The sequence below is a fragment of the Parambassis ranga genome, chromosome 21 (genome assembly GCF_900634625.1).
Source record: "Parambassis ranga chromosome 21, fParRan2.1, whole genome shotgun sequence".
In the NCBI taxonomy this organism is placed as follows: Eukaryota; Metazoa; Chordata; class Actinopteri; family Ambassidae; genus Parambassis; species Parambassis ranga.
In genome coordinates, this window is record NC_041041.1 from 6266926 (window position 1) to 6286606 (window position 19681).

Sequence of the window (19681 nt, forward strand, 5' to 3'; positions counted from 1 at the left end):
AATTAACCAATTGGCCGATTGTGTTTTGTCGGTGTGTGTCTGTGTTAAGAGTTTAGAAAAAGTATCTGAAGAATGGCTAAGCGCTTGTTAGTGATTGAAAAAAACAATCTTGCCACAGCTAAAAGTCATATTGTTTGGAGACACACAATAGAATATTTTATATTCTTGATAATGAACTGGTTGGAAATTATCTAGAAAAAGCAATTTTCTGCTGTAAAAGTTGAGTTTAACACACAGTTCTATGGAGATTTCAGCGCCGGATGGCTGTGGCTTGGAGGCGTACTCCTAACGTACTAGTATGTTTGTACTTGTACATGTGACAAATAAACTCTATTCTATTCTATTCTATTCTGAGTGGCCACATGAGGAACTGCAGCTTTTGGCACTTCCTCACTGTCAACAGTTGTTAACAGAATAACAGAACATGGTGCTCTCTTCTCCATAAGTCTGAGATGGCGTCAAATTTTCCAGGTGATTGAAATGATCAACGTTTAAAATGTGATCATTTAAATTTAGTGGCTGTAAAAACAAGAATCAGGTGAAGAGCTGGCTGTAGATGGAAGAGGTTTGCTACTTACAAAGTACTTTTGTGGCAAAATGAATGAAAACATAAAGGTTGTAACAGGTGCAGAGCACTGAACCATCCTATGTTCACTGCTTAGCATTCACTCATTCATAGGACAGTCAGGCTTCAGGATCCATGAACATAATGTCATTTCTGCGGTCACTGGGAGTTGATCACAGTATATTCTGGTGTTTATGTGTTACTTTTGTAAGGGTAAGTAAATGCATGAACCCAGTAACTTTAAAATAAAAAAACCTTTATTTACATTAAAGTGAATACATTTAATCAAGTTACCCATTGATTAAAAATCAAATCTGATTTTTGTCCATTTATTATTGTTCATTTTATGTCATGCAGACACTGACTGTATACAGTAACAGGAAACATTAAATACTAGAAAAGGGCATTTCCTGAAGAAAATGCAAGTTTGATTTCTGCAGCTGAAGCATTGCTTTGAATGCTGATGTGAAGGATTTCTCTGAATTGCTGGAGAATCAGAGCAAATCAGAGCTTTGTATGCCTCTGTGTGTCAGCCTGTCACCATGGTAACAGCAGAGGAGACCTCAAAAACCCCTCTGGCGTGCGGAAACGATTTGGAATTAGAAAATTCTGAATTCAAGTTTGATAGAGCAGCATCTAATGAGCGTTTTAAGACTAAAATGGAGTCTGTAGCTTATAATTTGTATGAGGAGATATATTTGGCAGATGACACTGAAATTGCCTAATGAAACACTATCATTTTTTTTAAAAAACTTGGAAGTTGACCCGGAATGTCCTCTATGAGATGAACATTTTGATGGTTGAATGGTAGAAATCGGTCAATGTATGCTGAAGATACGCTGCGCCAAATACGTACGGAAGAATAACAAAGAAGAAGAAAGAGGGTGAAGAACAATAGTTTGATTGCCTAGCAACGGCTACCAATTAATTAAACAATATATACAGTTCCATCTTCTAACCTCTGGGAGGTGCTACAGAGCTGTAAATGCTTTTAGAAGTAGACCTCAGTTTTCACATTGTCCCTCAAAATAAATACAAACTCAGACATATATAAAGCTTAAAAACAACACAGATGAAGAGATGATATAGAAGCAGGCAGCATTACATGACAATGAATTACATTATATCACACTGTGGAGAATTACATTCATCAGCTCGCATCCAATCAACAAATGAAGTACATGATTTAAAAATTAACATTTTGTATGGGCAGTATAGTCAGAATCAAAAATACTTTATTAATCCCAGGGGGAAATTGCTTATGTGTGCACTAATTTGGTCACTGTAGCAAATGTAACCCATTCCAGATGATGAAGACTGTCCTGTATCAGCTTGTCTGCTTAATTTTACTAAAGAACTGGTATCAATATATAATAATACAATGCAACATAGTGTACTCTGTATGTTAGTCTGTATGTTAGTGGTTTTGCCTCCTCCTCTACTGCCACTTTAATTAAATATTTCCTATTATCAGCTTTAGTTTTTTACTTTGTTAACAAATTATCTGAGATTTATTCACTGTTAGGTGAAGTCTGGCCTCTGCTGTTGTGTAGACATGCACACCAAATATAGCTATGCACAAATGGTGTGTGGCTCAATAAAGCACCAAATTCAGCAATGTTATTCAAGTCTTAAACTGTTAGATTGTCACCTTCCACCTGGGTGGAAACTCAAACAGAGCTGAAACAAAATGGAGGATGTTTGTTTTCTGTTGTATAAGTTACACAAGTGTTCACACATGTATCCTACATATTAAGAATGGAAAGTAACTACATTGGTTCCACTTCAAACAAAGTGTGTGGAGGGCAGGTCACATGTATGTATGTTCAGAGTGAAGCCATCTATCAGTATGAGTTTAGCTATTAACACATCCACACACTCATGGTGCACACACTGGATGTAACCACATGGCTACAAAACAGCAAAGGATCAAACTAAGTGATATAAATTTGTGGCTGCAAAGCTGGAAAAAAACCACTAAACTATGATTAAGACCATCACTATTTACTGTGTCTGTATAACTCTCCTTGTATTTCTCTGACAGCCTGGTCGTTTTGTGCACATTGAAGTAATCCACTCTGAGTCTCATGGAAGAGAACATGAACCTCCAACACAAACCTTGGATCTTCAAACCATTTTCTTACTCCTGGTGAATACTCCTTATCTCTGGTGTGATGCATCAGCACCACGATGACTGGTTTATTGTTGGATGACACTGAAAGGCAAAGCAAGAAGAACAGAAATGTTTTAACATTATCCCACTAAGACCATAAGGTTAGAGGTTCAGGACGTCCCCACATTCAGAACTTTGTTTAACATGAAATATCTGAGGGATGTTTAAGATATCTTAACCTTAACTTTACATATCTCAGTGACCCTCTGTACATTACCTGATGCATGTTTCGTGACTGCTTCCACATCTGAGCCAATACGAGATGTGATTGGACAGAAGACAATGATGATGTCACATTCCTGCACACTTTCTGTCCTCTCCACCCGAGTTGTTGAGGTCCAGCTTCTTTTCTCCACCTTTTCTTGTATGGTCCTGTGAGCACCAACAGTCTCACCAGTAACGACACAGGAGTAAATCACTTTTGGAAACCACGTTGCTGAAAATAAAAAACAATCATTGCATTAATGTTGATTCATTAACACATGTACATTTATGAATTGAGCCAAATTTATACTTCTGTTTCATTCATTCATTCATTCATTCAAGTTTCATTTGAGCAGCTGAACATGAGCCTCTACCTGAAAATCATCATAGCAACCAGAACACTGAACCACGGAAGAGAGGCTGAATGAAGAGGACAGCCTGACTGAGTCTGTCTTTAGAAGAGATAACCCTTTAATGCTCCACACTGTCCATGGTTTATATACTAATCGCTCATTAGATCAATGTGAGCAGCCGTGCAATGGTTTCTGGGAGTAGTGTTTAAAGGGATATTAAGCGGTTTATTCAAAAGATGCATCTGAACTCCTCTTTAAACTAAACAAAACTAAACAAAATAAATGAAGGCCAATTCAGGATCTGCATGACTTTTTCCCCTAACATGTTTTAAGAACATGTGCTGAACATTGTTCAAGATGTAATCTGAGAATATTTCAAATGATGGTGATGTGTGTGAGGTTTGAACTCATGGACATGTACCATCATTAGAAAAGAGGAGAACATGTCAGTGGTGCTGGAAGACTTTCAACTGAAATCAGAACTTTAAACTACTTAAAAGACCAAATTTCATACAAACATGCATCTTAGAAGAAAAAGATTCTGTATTGTGCCATAAGATTTTCCCTTAGGGGACAACAACAGTAGATGTAAGTAATAATAGCAGGTGTCTCACAACACATACACTTTACAGTCTGCACCACAACAAACTTGTAAAATCTTTATATTGTTGCTGGTATCTTTACTCTGCCTCTCCTCAGAGTGTGAGGCAGCTGGAAGAGACTCCAGCTCCTCTGTGACCCTGCACAGGACAAGCAGGTTAAGAAAAAGATGGAGGATGACCGGCTGCAGACATCTGCACAGAGGCTCTCTGACTGTCGTTGTTGTATTGCTGCTGGTACCCAAATTTCCCTGAGGGACCTTCCCAAAGGAATTAATAAAGTATATTCTATTCTATTCTATTCTATTCTATTCTATTCTATGTTCATCCTCTGATCACAACCACTACATTATTTAGAACCTTTTGTACTCACAGAGGCAGAAAGTACAAATTTGTCTCAAACTGTAGCTGAATAAAAAATCAGACATTTGACTCTTCAGCTGCACAGATACATTTGTGATGAATAATACAAGATTTTCAGATAAATGTGATGCAGTAAATAACTCCTTATATGGATAACCTGCTCTTGGTGTCTTTGAAGGTAAACTGGTCACTACATCAGCAAACAAAGCCAAAACATCACTGTAGAGACTTAGAATTGTCTTCATCACTTCTTCAGCACCTGCAAAGCAAACATACATTTACTGAACACTGTCACATGAACACAAACTGTGTCAGATCTTACAAGAGGAAAGATAAATAGAAAACAACAAACAAATGTAAATAGTTGAACATACATGGAACACAATCTTTGATTTCAGACTTCTTCTGTTCTCTCTGGATGTTCAGACATTTCTCTTTATCCTCAGCCATCTGCATTTGAAACAGAAGACATGTGAACACATAGAGATTAGAAGACATATGACAGAGTGATCTTTGTGCTGTTTCTACTGGTGGAAGGTAACAAAAGTACATTCACTTTTTTTTACTCATAGGCACTACTATCAGCATGTTTCCTGTTGGCTGCTGTTTTAAAAATGCTGATTTTTGGTCTGACTCACACATTTAGGTTTGTGTTGTTTGTTTTTAAGCCAGTTTAAGTGAAGATGAAAATGTGTTATGAACATTAATGCAGGAGCTCCAAATCCATTTCACCCTTTTTTAAATCTTTATGTGCATTTAATGTTAAATGCTCTTTCTTACTTCATTTTGTTGGATCATGGCCGCAGCAGCAGTGTCAACTGGAAATTGTCTCTTAGAGTGTGGATGGCTCAAACTGTCTGAGTCTGCAGCCTGTCCTTCTTCTTCCTCCCTGTTAACAGATGTCTCTTTTGAACAGTCAGGTTGTGATGGTGATGTCTCCATATTTGCTGCAGCCTGTGCAGACACAATACAAAGTTTGATTATGTGTTAGAGAACAGATTAAATCAAGTCTTCTTACAGTATGAGCTGTGATGTCTCCCTGAGCTTTAATGATGCAGCAGATGAACAAGTCCTACATTCATATTAGACATGTTATTAGAGGTCAGTCTGTATCTGCAGTAAAAACAGCAAAAGACACACTACCTGTGGCATTTATTTATAAGATATAAATATACTGGAGGTATTTCCTGGTAGAGACATATTATCACTATAATTGCACCACATATCAACTCTAGATAGAAAAAAGTGATTACATTCTCTGATTCTATGGGAAAAGCTGTACATGCAGTAAAAGCTTTAACCTGGCTGACAGCAAATCAGCCAAAAACTAAAGAACTAATATTTCAAAGGGCTGTATGTTGCAAATGGTTAAACTTACAGACCTAAAGCTCTGGATTTCTCCATAATATTGATAGATGTACATCAGTGAATTTTCTAAAAATATCTGAGGGGGTCTTCCTGAAAGTGGATGATTTCACATAAATGACCCTGTGGTGTTTTTATTTCCCAGAGAGTGACAGTAATATTCCTGTTACACTCAGGGTTTGTGTTAATTTAAGAAATTTAGATTTAAATTGTTACCATTTTTGCATAATCATAGTAGTAGTAGTGGTATTTGTGCTGGTTGGTCAGCAGTAAAAACAGTGTACTTACAGGTGGATCACTCTTTGGATCCATGTCATCAGGTTTATCCTCGTCTTCTGGACTGTCAGGTTGTGATGTCTCTGTATTGTCTGCAGCCTGGTTGTCTTGATCTGTGGAAACAAGTGTTACATGTTTCTGGGTGCTGCACAGATTTGTGTTGCTATGTGCTGCTACAAGACTGTGTTCAAACCACAGATCATGTTCATGAAGGTTCCTCACACTGAGGCCTTTACTGATAGAATTCTAGGAACATTCTCAGAATGAGCTCACTGAGAGTTTTCTTAGATAACAGTTATTCATGAAGCATCTTTGGCCTAAAAGAGCTCCTAAGGTGGAAGACTGGTGGAAGATACAGTAGCTCACTACATTAAAAGCTAATTTTTTAATTCAACCAAAATGTATATTTATTCATCCACCCATAAAAAGTGATGTTAAAAATATTACACAGAGACATTTGTGATGAATAATACAAGATATTCAGATAAATGTGATGCAGTAAATAACTCCTTATATGGATAACCTGCTCTTGGTGTCTTTGAAGGTGAACTGGTCACTACATCAGCAAACAAAGCCAAAACACTGTGGAGACTTTTCTTCTTCAACTCTTCAGCACCTGCAAAACAAACATACATTTACTGAAGTGAACACTGTCACATGAACACAAACGATGTCAGATCTTACAAGAGGAAAGATAAATAGAAAACAACAAACAAATGTAAATAGTTGAACATACGTGGAACATAATCTTTGATTTCAGACCTCTTCAGTTCTTCCAGGATCTTCTGCCATTTCTCTTCATCCTCAGCCATCTGCATTTGAAACAGAAGACATGTGAACACAGAGACTAGAAGACATATGACAGAGTGATCTTTGTGCTGTTTCTACTGGTGGAAATAATAAAGTAAATTCACTCACTTGGTATTCACATGTCACGTTACATTTTTGGTCAGAATGGATTCTTTGTTTATTAAATCAGTTGTTTAGACAGAGAGTTGTCTCAAAAATCATTCCATATTTGCATTAGTTTGTTTTTTTGATTAAAGGACAAAATGTTCTGAACATTAATGGAGAAGCTTCAAGTCCTTTTTACCTTTTTTAATCTTTATGTCCATTTGAAGATAAATATAAAAATAGTTTTCCACGACTGACCTTAGCAGTAAACTCAGCTAGATGTTTTTCACAATGTGGACACATCAGTGTCCGAGTATCTGCAGCATGTGAAGACACATCAGACTGTTCTTCTTCTGTCCTGTTAACAGATGTGTCTTTTGAACAGTCAGGTTGTGATGGTGATGTCTCCATATTTTCTGCAGCCTGTGCAGACACAATACAAAGTTTGATGATGTGTTAGAGAACAGATTAAATCAAGTCTTCTTACAGTATGAGCTGTGATGTCTCCCTGAGCTTTAATGATGCAGCAGATGAACAAGTCCTGTGTTCACATGTTATTAGAGGTCAGTCTGTATCTGCAGTTTGATTCATACAGCATCAGAGATCAGACTTCACTCAGGACTCATCATTCAGAACTACAGAATACTGGTTTCATGTTCCACACAGTGTCATGATCCTGTGTTTCTTTTGTACTTTGTTCTCTTTGGTTTGGTTTTCTGATTAATCCTGTGTTCTGTCATTATTCTCTTTGCAGCTGTATGCTTGGTATTTTGTTACTCTGGGTTTTTGTTTAGTTCTTAGTGGCTCTTGTCGTCCTTTGCGGTGTTTGTCCATGCTGTGTTGTTGTTGTGTCTAGTGCTTCCTGTTTTACTTGGAAGGTCCCGTCTTCCTTGTGTATTCCTCTGTGTTTTACTTCACCTGTGTCTTGTTGTCTGTGTCTACTTAAGTCCTGTGCTCCCCTTTCTTTATTGGGTCGTCTTGTTGGTAGACTTTTTGTTCCTTGTGGATATTCTTAAGGCTACCCTGTCTGAATACTAGTCTGTAGTCTTGTCAGGGTCCCAGCATGAGCCAGGGAGGTTGTTTTGTAGTTTGTTTGATTATGTCTGCCCTTAGTTCCGGCCTTATTTTGAAATCACTGACTTCCCTCTCATTTCAGGTGTCTTGACTGCCCCCTCCTCGTGTTCTCCCTCCTTCGCCTGGTGATCACCTGCTCCTCCCTAATGTGCCTCACCTGTGCGCCTTTGTCTGCCCTGATCCCTGTGTATATAGTCTACGTCTTCCCCTCACTTGGTGCCAGTTCGTCTCGTCTACTACCTGACTTCCAGCCGTCCTGTTCTCCAGTAGCCTGAGTTACTTTCCAAGCCTTAGTATTTTTGTATTTTGTTTGCCTGGTGTGTTTTTGAGACCATTTGAGTTTGTCTTTTGAGAACTGTGGTGACTCAACCCTGTGTGGTTTTCCCTCCTGCCGGCTAGCACCGCACTTGTGTTTTTGCCCTGAGATCTTGTGCTTTTGAACTGTGTTCCCTGAGTATTCAGGCACAGTAAATTACTTTAATTTAACCCTCTGCCTGTCTCCTGTCTTGTGCTTGAGTCCGTCTGCAACCTCCCTGACACTTATAATACACTAATATCACAATGTGTGCATAATCAAAGTAGTAGTAGTGGTATTCGTGCTGGTTGGTCAGCAGTAAAAACAGTGCACTTACAGGTGGTTCACTCTTTCGATCCATGTCAGGTTGTGATGTCTCCAGCTGGTTGTGTTGATCTGTGGAAACAAGTGTTACATGTTGCTGATATTCCAGGTGCTGCACAGATTTGTGTTGCTATGTGCTGCTACAAGACTGTGTTCAAACCACAGATCATGTTCATGAAGGTTCCTCACACTGAGGCCTTTACTGATAGAATTCTAGGATCATTCTCAGAATGAGCACACTGAGAGTTTTCTTAGATAACAGTTATTCATGAAGCATCTTTGGCCTAAAAGAGCTCCTAAGGTGGACGACTGGTGGAAGCTACAGTAGCTCAATACATCAAAAGCTAAATTCAACCAAATGTATGACAAAATTGATATTTATTCATCCACCTGTTCATCCAGTCATTCATTTTTGCTATAATGACATATTTATCACTAAAAGTCGACCAAAGGCCTTGGCTTCAAGAAACAGAAAGACGAGTACAGTTATTTACTACAACATTTTTCATCACACCGATAAGAAAATGTGTACACACACTTGTTCCAACACAAGTAACTTTGACTTGAACATATCATACGTAACTGTATGCTGAGTTGCACATGCAATACACACATGCGCTCTATGTATGTATGTATGTATTTATGTATCATTTAAGTTTTCAATTTTGGCCTAGGCCACTTCTTATTCAACAACAAGAATTTCCCCTTTTACTCACGTCACGCACGCCCCGCCCATATAAAATTGTAAAGTTTATTTTGGAGCCAGCAAACTCCTTGATCAATAAATTGTGAAGTATACAAGGTTATTTACGCAATGACATGATACAGACCACGTATGTATTTGATTATATATGCTTACACTTAGAGAAAAACACATCTATAACTCTTACAGAGAGTTAGGGAGGAACTCTTTGATGCGGTGAAGGCCGAAGCACTAGGAGGCATGGACTAAGATAAATCATCCAACATAGAAGGGACAAAGGGTTTCATAGTCATAAATATGTTAGACCAATTATGATAATTAGTAGGTGGAGATAAAGGGGCAACATGTCCCAATATGGGAATACCTGCGAGGGTCTTGAAGAACTGTTTATCTATTATGCAAATGTACCTCAACTTTCAATAAAACAAGCCTGTGTCCAGGGGAGGGGCAGAACACTTATGGAGGGGAGTGAAGCAGACTGAAAGGCCTGTGTTCACTGTGTTCTCCCTTTTGCAAAAGGCGAAACTACAAAACCCAGGGTATTTTCTTTCACTCTGTTCTGAATACAGGAAACGGAATCTGACAATCCGGGGTGACCAGGGAAGGTCACGACAACATACATTAATTATTGAAATGATATTAGCCTTCTCTTAAGCCAAAGGTCCACATTGACATTTGTCTGTTTGTGCCGCATCAACTGTTCTGCCGCAATAAGAAAACATCAAATGACGTTTACTAACCACAAGTTCCACAAATGAACATGTAACAATGAACTTTAAATGTGTCTCAATCACGCAGTTTAGTGAAAATGTGAGGACAGACCTCTTACTCACGCGTCTCTGCGTCCCTTGTCTTTGTCAGCTGCAAAGAAAACAATAAGCTGTTTGATCCTCTGTCTATCCTCCTTGTATGGTGAAGGTCTCACAGCAGCGGGGAAAGTGAAAGAGAAACTGGCTGATGTCTTTGTAGTCGGGATCATACATATAGAGTAAGCGGTTTTTTTTTTACAGCAATTCTGCAAAAAAGACATTGAACTCCTCTTTCTCTTTGCGTAAGGTTGTTTCTGTTTATATTGTATATAGGATTGCTTTTGTTTTATTTGTACGACGGCGTATTAGGGCCATTGTAAGAAAAAAAAATACTGACCCGGAAAAGGAGGGCGGGTCTAATAATCTGAGATTAAAGTAGCAAATTTGCTAGAAAAAAACTCACAAATTTGCATCCGTTTTTCTTGGTCAAGGAATCATTTGACCAAGACGTCATCTTCATTGCATGCATGCATACGATTTATGTGTATATGTAACCTGGATAAAATGCAACTGTTTTCGGGGCTTTAGTTTTTATCACGGTGTTATGAGAGTGGTATATGCCTTCTTAATCACAGACATAAACTTAAGTCTATGCAGCTTTAAGACAGCAACAGTCTTCTATAACAATGATGATGTGCTGTTGCAATAGTAATCCACAAACCCAATCAACCAGTCCTCCCTCCAGTCACTCAGACTGTAATTACAACAGCAATAAGCAAACAATTTCTGGTAAGCCACGTCAAAGTGAAACTGTAAAGAAAAGGGAACAGGATATCCGTTTACAGTTACGCAGTGACAAAAAGTGAGCAGAGCTGATCATTTCGTTGGTAAGTCTTACCTTAAATTTCCAGTAAACTGTACGTGATGGAAGATTTACAGTAAAACATTCGGATTTCTCATCAGTTTAGGATTTCATTGTTTTGTTGTAGATTTGGACATGAGCCACCAGAGTCTGGGCCCATTCAATTTCCTCAAAAGACAAATTGTGCAGATGTGGACTGACGTTGTCATGCATGTGTTAATAAATGTTTGTAATCTTTGTCTCTTATTAGAAGAAACAGCATCCACTCCTGTAGAGTTAAACTGAAGAGGTGAGTCATCTGCTAATGTACAGTGAATCTTTGAGTGTTAATATGAATGAACACTAATGGTCACAATTGTTAATCCTTTTACAGCCAACATCCCACTGTGGTTCTTGTCAGTTGTGATGTGTCTGCACATAGTTAAGATTCACTATGCTGTTACGGGTGAGACCCACGGTGCTCACGACACCATACTGGAAAAATTAAAGGGAGGATGTATATGGGTGCAGATATCATCCCTGCAGGACTGTGACATCACCATTGTCTTCTGTCCAATCCTGTCTCGTGCTGGCTCGGATGTGGAGGCAGTCAGGACACATCCAGCAGGTAATGGAGACTCACATAGATACATGTGCATTTGTTTTAGTCATTTCAAAGACATTCCTCAGATATTTAATGTTAAATGAAGTGATGAATGTGGGGATGTACTGAGAGAGTAATCTGGCGTTTAAATGGGATAATGTCTCTCTGGCCTTTCAGTGTCATCCAACGATAAACCAGTCATTGTGGTGCTGATGCATCACACCATCGATGAGGAGTATGCAAGTGGAGGAAGAAAATGGTTTGAAGATCCAAGGTTTGTGTTAGAGGTTCCTGTTCTCTTCCATGAGACTCAGGAAGGATTACTTCAATGTGAACTAAATAACCATTCTGTCAGAGAAATACGAGGAGTGTTACACAGACACAGTAAATGTGCAGATACGCAAATTACTTTATGCATCTTAGTGGTATTAGTGTTTTCATTTGTTGTATACATGGGGGTTGTGTTTCTGAAGGTTTATTTGCCCAGGAATTAAAATCAGTTGGTCGTTTGATACTCAGCCATTCCCTGACAAGGTGGCAATGGTTAGGTCCAATGTGTGGATAGAAGTACATTCTGCTGCAGGGAATTAATCTGAACATACTGTACATACGCATAAGTTGCTGACTGCCCACACAGCAATATTGTAGTGAATTTGTGCATGTGTTTGGTGTGTTTTACAATTTACATACAGAATTGTACAGTATAGTTTTAAAAAACTACCAAGAATATTTCTGCTTTATTGGGTTGTTAATGATATAATATCCTGAGATCTGTAAGATCAGTGTAACCAAGAATGGCATGTGATGTCTGCTTTGCTGGTGTTCACAGCTCTATAGCGACTCCAAGAGGTGATCAGATGGAAGTGTTTGATATTTCATTGTTCAATATTTCATGTTTTCTCCTTGTTACTGTCAATATTGTCATGACAAAAATAGCCAATAATAAATGGGCCCAAATCAGATTTGATTAATATTTGTAATCAATTTGTTTACATGTAATTAATTGTAGCATTATTAGTATTTACTTGTGGATTCAGCCAGGGAAAATGTGATTTATGCTGTATCAAATTCTAGTGACCAAAAATGGAAAATCCATCATATGAACCTGTGTGAGTACCAGTCTCAACAGACCCCCTATGGCGTTTACACCAGAAAGCTTGGAAAAACAGTTTTGGTACATTTCAACCTCATCAAGATTTAGTCTAAGTGTATGTGAAAGAAAAACTGAGGATTCCTAGATCAAGGTTGGAGAGGGAAGTCATGGAAGTCTTATGCAGAAACATTGATTGATAAATGTCTGTACCCTTCTCTCCACTAATCCATTACTGGCAACATGGTAGTGTGACACATGATCGATACCATTTTTATTCAGGAAGTCTTTGAATTCAGTGCTGGTGAAACAAGTGCCATTATGAGACTCTAACAATTCAGGCAGTCCATGAAACAAGTACACAGGCACTCAATTGTGGTGGCTGAAGTGGCAGTTCACTGGGGACACATCCATCCATTTTGAATGTGCATCAATAAAGCACAAAATAACACCTGTTCCATAAATGGTCCAGCATAATCCACAGGAATTCTTTATACACTATCGTGTATTCATAGGCTCTCAAGGATACTGCCCACCTTTGGATTCTACGTGAGACCATCTGTGGTACGGCCTGCATCAAGGGCAACAACAAGGGCTTGTCATCTGTCACTATAGTGAATTTCCGACCATAAATGTACTTGTGGAAACGTTTTATCCTAAACATCACTGCTAGTCCTTCCTTAGCTAAGTGTGAGCAGTTCTTCTCATCTACATTTAATGTTCGTGAGGTGAATCCTATGGGTTTCTCAGTTCCATCTGTCATGTGATGTGGCAGCATGGCACCTACTCCATGTGATGTGTCACACAACAGCACAATGTCATTATCTGCTGTAATGCACCACTTCTGCAGACTGCATCATCTCTTTTGATTTTTCAAAATCAACCTTTTGTGCCTCTCCCCACTCTTTGTATAGCAGTTGACATGATTATGCAGGAACTTGTTATAATAGTAAAACAGCCTTCACCTCTGTCACATTTGAAGGTGTGGGTGCCTCTTGGGTGGCTTGCACCTTCTCCTGGACTGGAGTATTGTAGTAGAGTGAGTGATTGACACAGCCTTGATGTTTCTCCGCAGCAAGGAAGAGTGGATTCATTCATTTTACTTTGTTCCTGCAGCGAGACCGTGGCCACATAAACAATTCTCTGAAGTCACGCGCGAAAGTGAAACTGGTGAAAAGGAGCAGGATGTTTGTGTAAAGAATTATTCGCAGGGACGCGGAAGAGACGAAGAAACGTACAGGTAATTTTCATCTTATATTTCGAGACATATTAACATTAAACCCGTAACCATTATTATTATAGTATTAGTCTTATTGTTAAAGCTTACACCCGTGTTCAGATATATCTCTCAAATGTCTCTTCTGATTTTACGCAGTTTATTTCAGACTGATCCAGTCAATGGTTGAAACGTTATTCTCTCACGCCACCGAAGGCGAATATCTCCTATGTGTTCTAATGTTTAATGGAACCAAATTATTGCGCCATGCAGGCAGTGATATGTTAGAGTAGTGGGAATAACGGAGTTATAAATAAATGTCGTTACTAACGGCATTACCTCTTTTCCCCAGAAACGAGTAATCAAACGAATGATTGTTTCCAAAGTTACAACTTCGTTTCAGTTACTGACAATAGTGTGGGAACTGCAAAGTTATTTCTTTGATAGGAGGAGAGGGAAATTTCATGGTCAGAGGCAGAGCACTCAAAGTGAGTTGTTGGATCAAATAAATGTGTTTATATACAATTTAATTAACAGAGTTAACTGAGTTTGGCTTTAAAACCTAACCCACTTAAGTAAGTGTAATTTATACTTGTTAAAGCAACATCTATCTGTCTGTGTGTTGCCCTGTGATGGACTGGTGACCTGTCCAGGGTGTATCCCGCCTCTCACCCAAAGTTAGCTGGGATAGCTTTGCTTCAGGAAATCATTTTAGTGAAGTATAATTACCAATGAATACCTAAGTGAATGTACTTTATTACCTCTGAAAATAATACTGTTGTACTGTTTCAAATGCAGATGGCTGTGGATGAAGAGAAATTGCAGAACATCCTAAGAGAACTGAAGGGGTCTGAAATCAAAGAATGTGTTCCACGTATGTTCAACTATTTACATTTGTTTGTTGTTTTCTATTTATCTTTCCCCTTGTAAGGTCTGACACAGTTTGTGTTCATGTGACAGTGTTCAGTAAATGTTTGTTTGCTTTGCAGATGTTGAAGAGTTGATGAAAAAACCTCAGATTCTTCACAGTGATGTTTTGGATTTGCTCACTGTTGTGGTGACCAGTTTACCTTCAAAGAAACCAGAAACAGGTTATACATATAAGGAGTTATTTACTGCATCACATTTATCTGAATATCGTATTATTCATCGCAAATGTTGTCTCTGTGCAGCTAGCAAGTTAAAATGCCCTACATGATGTAGTATTTTGTGATCAGAGGATGAACATATAGGTCTCTGTACGAATGCTTGTACATATGTAGTCAAAATGTAAAATAAATGTGTAAACATTAATGGGATCTTTATTTCTCATTCTCAGCAAGACAACAGGCACCACGGTTCTGCTATGTCAAAACTGGAGAGACTTATGGTGCTCATGAAACCATAGTGAAAAAAGTGAAGAGAAGAAAATGGAGGTCATTAAAACAGGTTAGGAAGACAAAAAACATGCAGGGATGTGACATCATCATTGTCTTCTGTCCAATCACATCCCGTACTGGTTCAGATTCAGAAGCAGTCAAGAGACATGCAGCAGGTAATGTACAGAGGGTCACTGAGATATGTGTATGTGTGTGTGGATTTCATATCAAACATCCTTTAGATATGTAATTCTACTTGTTTTAGTGTGATAATGTTTTAAACTGTACATTTCTGTTCATCTGATATTTCTCTCTTGCCTTCCAGTGTCATCCAACAATAAACCAGTCATTGTGGTGCTGATGCATCACACCAGAGATAAGGAGTTTTCACCAGGAGAAAGAAAATGGTTTGAAGATCCAAGGTTTGTGTTGGAGGTTCATGTTCTCTTCCATGAGACTCAGGGAGGATTACTTCAATGTGCACAAAATCGACAGGCTGTCAGTAGAATAAAAGATCAGGTTCGCAATCCCTACAAAAATCAAATGTGAGATACTGTGTCGTTCAGCACAGAGGGCAGTATCACAGTGGAGCAGGAGTAAACAGTAAACACTAATAACGTAAACAGTGTTTGCTGAAACTGGCACTTCACTTCACCCTAGCCTGTGGCGCGCCTTGCTAGTCATTGTATGACACTGCTTGGCAGCAGCCGTAAAGAATTTCCCTCTGGGATTAATAAAGTATCTAAAATAAAATAAAAATAAAAATAATAAACACATTAGCATGTCACAGAATTGAAACATAGAATGTTGGCTGACCAGTGTAATGTATTTGGCACCTGTCTTGTAAAAAGTTTAAATTTACTCACTTTGGTGTCACTTTAAGGCAGTTCCTGAAGTCGATGAATTAATGTCCTGTTTTGTACATTGATCTTCTAATCAAAGATGTATTGTTTGACCCCCTATTAAATATTCTGAATTTGAAGTTCTGAAACTTGTACTTTTTCATTTTACGTACTAATTGTGAATTCCAGTCCCATTTCCCTGAGAGACTTTTCTCAAAATGATAATAGCTATTAGACCTACAGTGGCTTGCAAAAGTATTCATACCCCTTGAACTTTTCCACATTTTCTCACATTATGACCACAAACATAAATATATTTTATTGGAATGTTATGTGAAAGACCAACACAAAGTGGCACACAATTATGAAGCAGAAAGAAAATTAAACATGAGTTCATTTTTTTTTACAATTAAAAAACTGAAAACTGTAGTGTGCAAAAGTATTAAGCCCCCCTGAGGCAATACGTTGTGGAACCCCCTTTTACTGCAAGTCTTTTGGGGTATGTCTCTACCAGCTTTGTACATCTACAGACTGAACTCTTTGCCCATTCTTCATTGCAAAACAATTCAAACTGAGTCAAATTAGATGGGGAATGTTTCTGAACAGCAGTTTTCAGATCTTGCCACAGATTCTCGATTGTATTTAGGTCTGGACTTTGACTGGGTCATTCTAACACATTAATATGTTTCATTTTAAACCATTCCACTGTAGCTTTGGCTTTAAGTTTAGGGTTGTTGTCCTGTTGGAAGGTGAATCTCCGCCCCAGTATCAAGTGTTTTGCAGACTCCAACAGGTTTTCCTCCAAGAGTGCCCTGTATTTGGCTCCATCCATCTTCCCATCAACTCTGACCTGCTTCCCTGTCCCTGCTGAAGAGAAGCAGCCCCAGAGCATGATGCTGCCACCACCATGTTTGACAGTGGGTATGGTGTGTTCAGAGTGATGTGCAGTGTTAGGTTTCTGCCACATATAGCATTTTGCATTTAGGCCAAAAAGTTCAATTTTGGTCTCATCTGACCAGAGCACCTTCTTCCACATGGTTGCTAGGTCACTCACATGGCTTCTTATGGTTTACTTTAACAATGGCTTTCTTAATGCCACTCTTCAATTAAGTCCAGATTTGTGCAGTGCATGACTGATAGTTGTCCCATGGACAGATTCCCCCACCTTAGCTGTAGATCTCTGCAGTTCATCCACAGTCACTATGGGCCTCTTGGCTGCGTCTCTGATCAGTTCTCTCCTTGTTTGGCCTGTTAGTTTAGGTGGATGACCATGTCTCAGTAGGTTTGCAGTTGTGCCATACTCCTTCCATTCGCCGATGATGGACTGAAAAGTGGTCTGTGAGATGTTCAAAGCTTAGGAAATCTTTGTATAGCCTAACCCTGCTTTAAATATCACCACAACTTTATTCCTGACCTGTCTGGTGTGTTCCTTGCACTTCATGATGCTGTTTGCCCCCCAATATCCTCTCAACAAACCACAGAGGCCGTCACAGAACAGCTGTATTTGGACTGAGATTAAATTACACACAGGTGGACTCTATCTAGTCATTAGGTCAACATTTGATCAGTCAGAAATCATCACGCAACTTCTGAAGGCAATTGGATGCACTCAGAGAAAAGGGGGCTGAATACTTTTGCACACTGCACCTTTCAGTTTTTTATTTGTAAAAAAATTAAATAAACAAATAAAAAAAATTAACTCATGTTTAACTTTCTTTCTACATCACAACTGTATGCCACTTTGTGTTGGTCTTTCACATAACATTTCAATAAAATATATTTATTTTTGTGGGAATAATGTGAGAAAATGTGGAAAAGTTCAAGGGGTATGAATACTTTTGCAAGCCACTGTATGTGCTTTGGACTACATCCACACAAATCGTTTGTGTTTACAAAATAAATAAATAAACAAAACACTGAAAACCCTGTAGTTAATGTTCCAGGCCTAGTAGTGGTGCTGTCATGGGTCAAGAGAGAGGGGAGAGAAGGAGGAGCATTTCGTGTCAATGTCAAGTTTATTTATATAGCACATTTATAAGGGTATAAGTGCTTAACATTAAAATACTTAGAATAATACATAAATAAAGGTGCTTATGTATAACAGAATACAATAAAACAAGGTACAATCAGAAGATAAATGTTTTCTGCCTCCTAAAACTGTGTGGATGAAACTCCAAAATCACAAGCTTCTAATTGCTTCCAGCACATCTTAATTTTTATAATAAAAAAGAGGGCACTTTAATACCTGTTGGCAATATAGAAGCAAGGCCATGGAAACATGCGCACATATGGTTAGGCTCAAAATTACTCATACCCTACCCTTAATTTTTACTCAGACTGTAAGACGTTATGTTAAAGAAACTATATACCCATGTTTCATAACCACATCCTTTAAGATTTTGTACAGTGTGCTACTTCTTGAACTTTGAATATTGCATATTCTATATATATCTAAATAAGTTTGGACATAAACAATTTTGTCAAAATGTAAAATGAAAAAAATGTTTGTCAAATGTCCTTTAACTGAGTATAAATTCACTTGAATGTATATAATTATGGTTTCACAAACCGAAGGATAAGTATAGAACCTACTGTTCTTTCTAGAGAAAACCAGTTAACATGCATTCATTGACCTACATACACAAGCTGAGTTTATACTTCCCCTCATACGCACTTCCTGGATTTAGTTCCTCTATAGAAGTCACACAGGTACATTTGTTTCAACAAAGTCGTCTCCAAAGTTGATCATGTTTTTCAGAGCACTCAGGATCAGAGTGTCCACATCATCATCCACGTCTATTTCATGGCTGTAGTTCTTCACTGGAAACATGCAGTTCAATGGGATTCCTACTGCTGAGCTGATTTGGTTCATCTGAATGTGAACAAAATAATACTTAATGCTATGAATCTGAAATATTTAGATAATAAAATAAAATCATTAAATTTCTGTTAATGTCAGAAACTGACCTTGTTCTTCAGGTGTTTGCTCTTGTATACATTCTTCAGGTCTTTTTCTGTTTCAGGACAGGCTGCATCAATGTTGGTAATTAATGCTATTTGAGGAATTTCTGCAGACACAGAGGCACATAAATAATGATTATTTGTGATTTATTTGATTTAATAACTGAAGAATAACAAATTAAACAACTAAATATATTTATCATTATATTATTGTTATGTTATTTCTGTTTCTACATTGCCTCTTGGGGATCAATAAACCAATTTTGTTTTCTGTTTGATCAGGTCTGAAGGTAGAAGTTAGAAATGTAATAATGCAGTTTTCTGTCATCTGCAACAAGCTTCTGCACAATTATCTTACACAATTTACCACAATGATGACTCCTCTTAAAATGCAGGAGGATGCGTAGTTTCATAAATGCCAACACCATACAACTGATTCAAAATTCAACCAAACTGTGGATTGAACTGTGGTTTGTCTGGTGAGTGCAGTTTGGAAGTACAAAATAGAAGTAGTATGAAAACATCTTGACAGGAACTCTTACCCAGGTCAGCAGCTGTCTGTCTGACAATGTTCATCTTCTGCAGAACTGACTCCTTAATTTCTGTTGTATTGGCAGATAAAACACAAACCAGAACATGGACTTTGTCATCAGGAGCAGGAGCTGGGTTGTAGTCTTTTTCTGACAGTGGATAAACTGGGTTGAACTGAAAAACAATGAAAACACATAAACAGTGTGAGAACTGCTACTCACTGTTCTGCTCTATGAGGAAGGACTGCTGGCTGTATTTGAATGAATAATGGAGTCCTAATGGCTGTAAGGGTTCCAGAACT

The 19681-nt window shown here is 38.2% G+C and overlaps 3 protein-coding genes across 4 annotated transcripts in view; 1 reads left to right on the forward strand and 2 right to left on the reverse strand.

Annotated features, from left to right (window-relative positions):
* The window catches only part of LOC114426624 (uncharacterized protein DDB_G0283697-like), a 403048-nt gene extending 392751 nt beyond the window's left edge, over positions 1-10297 (reverse strand). The window contains exons 1-9 of the mRNA XM_028394144.1: positions 10011-10297; positions 8499-8557; positions 7051-7215; positions 6635-6710; positions 6422-6514; positions 5911-6011; positions 5038-5211; positions 4632-4707; positions 4415-4516 (exon numbers count right to left, since the gene is read on the reverse strand). Coding sequence (XP_028249945.1) covers positions 4415-4516; positions 4632-4707; positions 5038-5211; positions 5911-6011; positions 6422-6514; positions 6635-6710; positions 7051-7215; positions 8499-8522 — 811 coding nt within the window. The 5' untranslated portion in view covers positions 8523-8557; positions 10011-10297. The remainder of the gene's footprint in view (positions 1-4414; positions 4517-4631; positions 4708-5037; positions 5212-5910; positions 6012-6421; positions 6515-6634; positions 6711-7050; positions 7216-8498; positions 8558-10010) is intronic.
* The window catches only part of LOC114426641 (interferon-induced protein 44-like), a 128374-nt gene that overhangs the window by 106483 nt on the left and 2210 nt on the right, over positions 1-19681 (reverse strand). The window lies entirely within an intron of this gene.
* LOC114426661 (uncharacterized) lies at positions 13528-16028 on the forward strand. 2 transcript variants are annotated; one of them, XM_028394206.1, is made up of 5 exons: positions 13528-13712; positions 14487-14562; positions 14678-14779; positions 15007-15116; positions 15372-16028. In XM_028394206.1, the coding sequence occupies exons 2-5, from the start codon at positions 14487-14489 to the stop codon at positions 15405-15407; spliced, it is 324 nt and encodes a 107-aa protein (XP_028250007.1). In that variant the 5' UTR covers positions 13528-13712; the 3' UTR covers positions 15408-16028. The 2 variants fall into 2 exon arrangements, with proteins under 2 accessions (XP_028250007.1, XP_028250006.1); XM_028394205.1 differs by having other exon boundaries at positions 13553-13712; positions 15007-15222.